Raw genomic sequence first — 3,669 nt, 5'->3', positions numbered from 1 at the left:
AAGAGAACGCAAGAGCACTGTGCAGTGTGTATGTAAATAACGGGCTCTTGTTTTGGTACAAGAGATGTATTAGTGATTTAATTAATCAAAACAAAATCTATGAAGTGAGTCAGCAAAGTTCCAGGACTGTTGTCACGAGACATGTTTCAAATCCAAACTACAATTTTCCATGTCAAAGTAATACAAATGTATGAAGAAATTTAAATGACAGTGAATATGCTTTTCATTTAGAATAACTTCTTACCCACAACCATCAAATATCTTCAGTTCACTTTACTTATCTTTATTTGCTTCCTTGGCCTTTCCGATCACCGTCCCGTGCTTTGAAGGCAGTTCAAACCTGTTTGTCACAAATGTGTTCACTGACTCTGTAATTATTGATGATTCATATGCTCTTACTAATCGGATAGCTAACATGAGACTGATGGACATCTGTGTCATTTGCTCAATTTGCAAGTTGAAAAAAAAACTACAAACAAATTACAACCATAAGTCATCATTCTAACCGCAGAAAAAAAGATTACATGAGATTCAGCTCAATTTCGGACATCAAAATGGTCTGAGGTATTTCCACCCACAGAGATAATCTTCACTCCTTTAAACAAACAAATTGTCAGCAATCGTCCTGCTGAATGAAACAATTTAACAAATAACGAGATGCTACGGTGTGTCTAGTTTTCCTGACCTAACAGACCAAAAAAGACTAAAAAACAGCTACTACCCACAAGCCATCAGACTCCTGATCAAATGACAACACGATCCGTCAACCACACTGCAATATATATATATATATATATATATATATATATATATATATATATATATATATATATATACCAGTTTCCTTTAAATTATTTATTTATTTATTTTCATACTGGTAAACAAAATGAACAGGGAGGGTAGCCTTTATATTGAAACTGCCTCTCTTTATGTTTAATTCAAAAAGTGTATTGTATTCCTCACTTACATGCAGCTTAAAGGCATACTTGACTCATTGAGCTATTTTCAGCAGTAAAAAGTTCATATTTTTCCAGAATGAATGATAATTTCATTATTTGTTTTTTTTTATATTAATAACTTCAAAAACTAATTTTTCCACTTGCTGTCGATTGAAGATGACATCACCTGTGCTGAGGAAGTAAGTAACAACCAATCAGCAAACTGAGCCATGATTGGTTGTTACCTACTTCCTCAGGTGACGTAATTTTCAGTCAACATCAAGTGGAAAATTTTGTATTTTAAGATATTAATTGTACATGAAAAATAATGTTTTTTTCTGCTGAAAATGGCTCAGTAAGTCAAGTATTTCTTTAAGGAAGTCTTCTTTTAGATTTGAGAGATACCTAGTTGTACTGGACTAGAATTGCTCACATCACACAGCTCAATTCTCTATTCATAGTGCACATTAAAATAACCACCGTTGTTTTCTTAAGATGAAACCCAGGGGCAGCAGATACAATGAAAACAGCAGAGGACCCAGAATTGAACCCAGTGGAACACCATACGTTCCGATTTGTGAATTCATATTGCACATATAACATAACATTTGAGTCGGGTGTGTGTCTTGACCTTTGCCAAATCCCTGAGACTGACTCACTGAACCCCTGGGGTTCGGTTAAACCCTGTTTAAGAACCACTGGTTTAAACTGTGTATTACCTCTGCAATCTGCAATACTTGCATATGAACTGGTGTGTGTCTCCTTTTTCATTTGTCTCTTTGCCTGTTCATTCAGGTTAAAATATGGTTCCAAAACAAACGATCCAAGTACAAGAAGATAATGAAGACCGGGCCCGGCGAATCGGATGGAGAGCCCAGGTCCACACCGCTCCAGTCTTCTGCTTCTCAATGCACTGTATGGGACATGAGCATGGCTCCAAAAACCACACAATTGCACTCTGGTGGATACATGAACAATTTTGGCCACTGGTACCCAGGTCACCCGCAGGATGCCATGCCCAGGACTCAATTGATGTGACATAACTAGGACTGGAGTATTTTTTTTCTCCTCATGAAAACAATGGCCCTGACATTGTTTACAGTGTGAGACACTAGAGGAAAAATTAAGTAAAGCGCAGCAAAAAAAATTGAAAAGTGGTGCAAGGTTTTTAAAAAGTCAGGCAGTTCTGGCTCCTTTTCACATAGCAGCTATAACAGAAGTAAAGTGCCGACAGATACTGTACATGAATTCCTTGGTGAATGGTATTGCTTTGAGTTTACCCGGTTTCTTGGTGTCAGAGTAAAAAGATGCAAAAAACGATGTGGACATAAATCAGTCACATTTTTGCAATAGCAATGCACCCAATATTATGGTTGCTTAATTGTATGCTTATTGAGATATTTTACTAGATTGTAAAGCCATAGTTGACAACATGGCAAACACGAAACTTGTTAGCTATTATTAGCTACAGTAGTACAACCTGTTCTCCCAAGTGCGATATTAACACCAGATGACTTTGAAAAAAGCACACCAATGTCAAGATTGGATAAACGTGGGAACATTACAAAAACAATATGCACTGAAGTTAACCTCTTTAACTGTGTTGTGAAGTATGGCAAAGCGTGGAATTTAATGCGCAGCATATTCATCAAGCGATGGAGCACTGTGTAGTATGTCGGTCGCAGCAGGACTCGACTTGCCAGCGTTGCTGCAAGGGAGGTTTGCGCCTTACGTCTGTGCATGCAGCGTTTACAGGCACGCAATGAAGGCTTTTCTACTCTAAGTAGAGCAACAACTAAGTAGCACATTTTGCTAACATCCTGCCGATGGTGTAGCATCCATGATTCTAAACAAATGTTTTCTTGAGAAATATATATTAATATATTCAAAATGGGATTATGTGGCACAAGCACACGTGGAAAGGGGCTTTCTATGAAGGTTTTCTATAGTTTGAAAGTCATATGTTGGTGAAGTTTAAAAAAACAGATCATATAAAAGGACCCAAAAAAAGAAGAATTGATTATTTTGTGTGTTTTAAATGTACTGAAAGGTGCCATTATAATTTAATTATTTTATGAAGCCGTCCAAGGTATAGTATCGTGCACTGAATGGCAGATTCTCTTCCTCATGACAATCCCATTTCATTATCACTATTAAAAATGACTTTCATTCACGGTCTGTAATTAAATACAAAAAGTTGAATAAGAATACCTTGTCACTCTAGAAACAGAAAAAAAAGTGGGGCTATGCACTGTTGTCATTTTCCAAATATTCTGACGTATTGGTGAAAACCAATGAGCGACACCGTAACATGTGGCAGATTGTGATTTAAATAATCAATACTGTACTGTAATAAAGATCTTTTTGCCATTGGATCAGTTTCAAATTTATCTTTCTTGTCTGAGCTGGATGCTCGACTCTGACCTAATCTTTCAATATCTGTTTTTGTTTTGCAATGATCATAATTTTCTTCTGTCTATTTGACTCTTTATTTAAAAACTGTCTAATAATGTTAGGATTAAGGAAATATCCATCCATTTTCTTGGCCGCTTTTCCTCACAAGGGTCGCGGGGGTGCTCGAGCCTATCCCAGCTGGCTTCGGGCAGTAGGCGGGGTACACCCTGAACTGGTTGCCAGCCAATCGCAGGGCACACAGAGACGAACACATTCACATTCACACCTAGGGACAATTTGGAGTGTTCAATTAACCTGCCATGCATGTTTTTGGAAT

At 37.3% G+C, this 3,669-nt stretch overlaps 1 protein-coding gene across 1 annotated transcript in view; it reads left to right on the top strand.

The window, feature by feature from the left end:
• LOC144043971 (homeobox protein Dlx4b-like) overlaps nucleotides 1-3,311 on the top strand; it is a 7,625-nt gene extending 4,314 nt beyond the window's left edge. Inside the window, exon 3 of the mRNA XM_077558112.1 lies at nucleotides 1,734-3,311. Coding sequence (XP_077414238.1) covers nucleotides 1,734-1,976 — 243 coding nt within the window. The 3' untranslated portion in view covers nucleotides 1,977-3,311. The remainder of the gene's footprint in view (nucleotides 1-1,733) is intronic.
• The last annotated feature ends 358 nt before the right edge of the window (nucleotides 3,312-3,669 follow it).

The sequence above is a fragment of the Vanacampus margaritifer genome, chromosome 2, assembly GCF_051991255.1.
Source record: "Vanacampus margaritifer isolate UIUO_Vmar chromosome 2, RoL_Vmar_1.0, whole genome shotgun sequence".
Taxonomy (NCBI): domain Eukaryota; kingdom Metazoa; phylum Chordata; class Actinopteri; order Syngnathiformes; family Syngnathidae; genus Vanacampus; species Vanacampus margaritifer.
The sequence above is the reverse complement of the archived record's forward strand: the minus strand, read 5'-3'. Positions and strand labels throughout refer to the sequence as shown.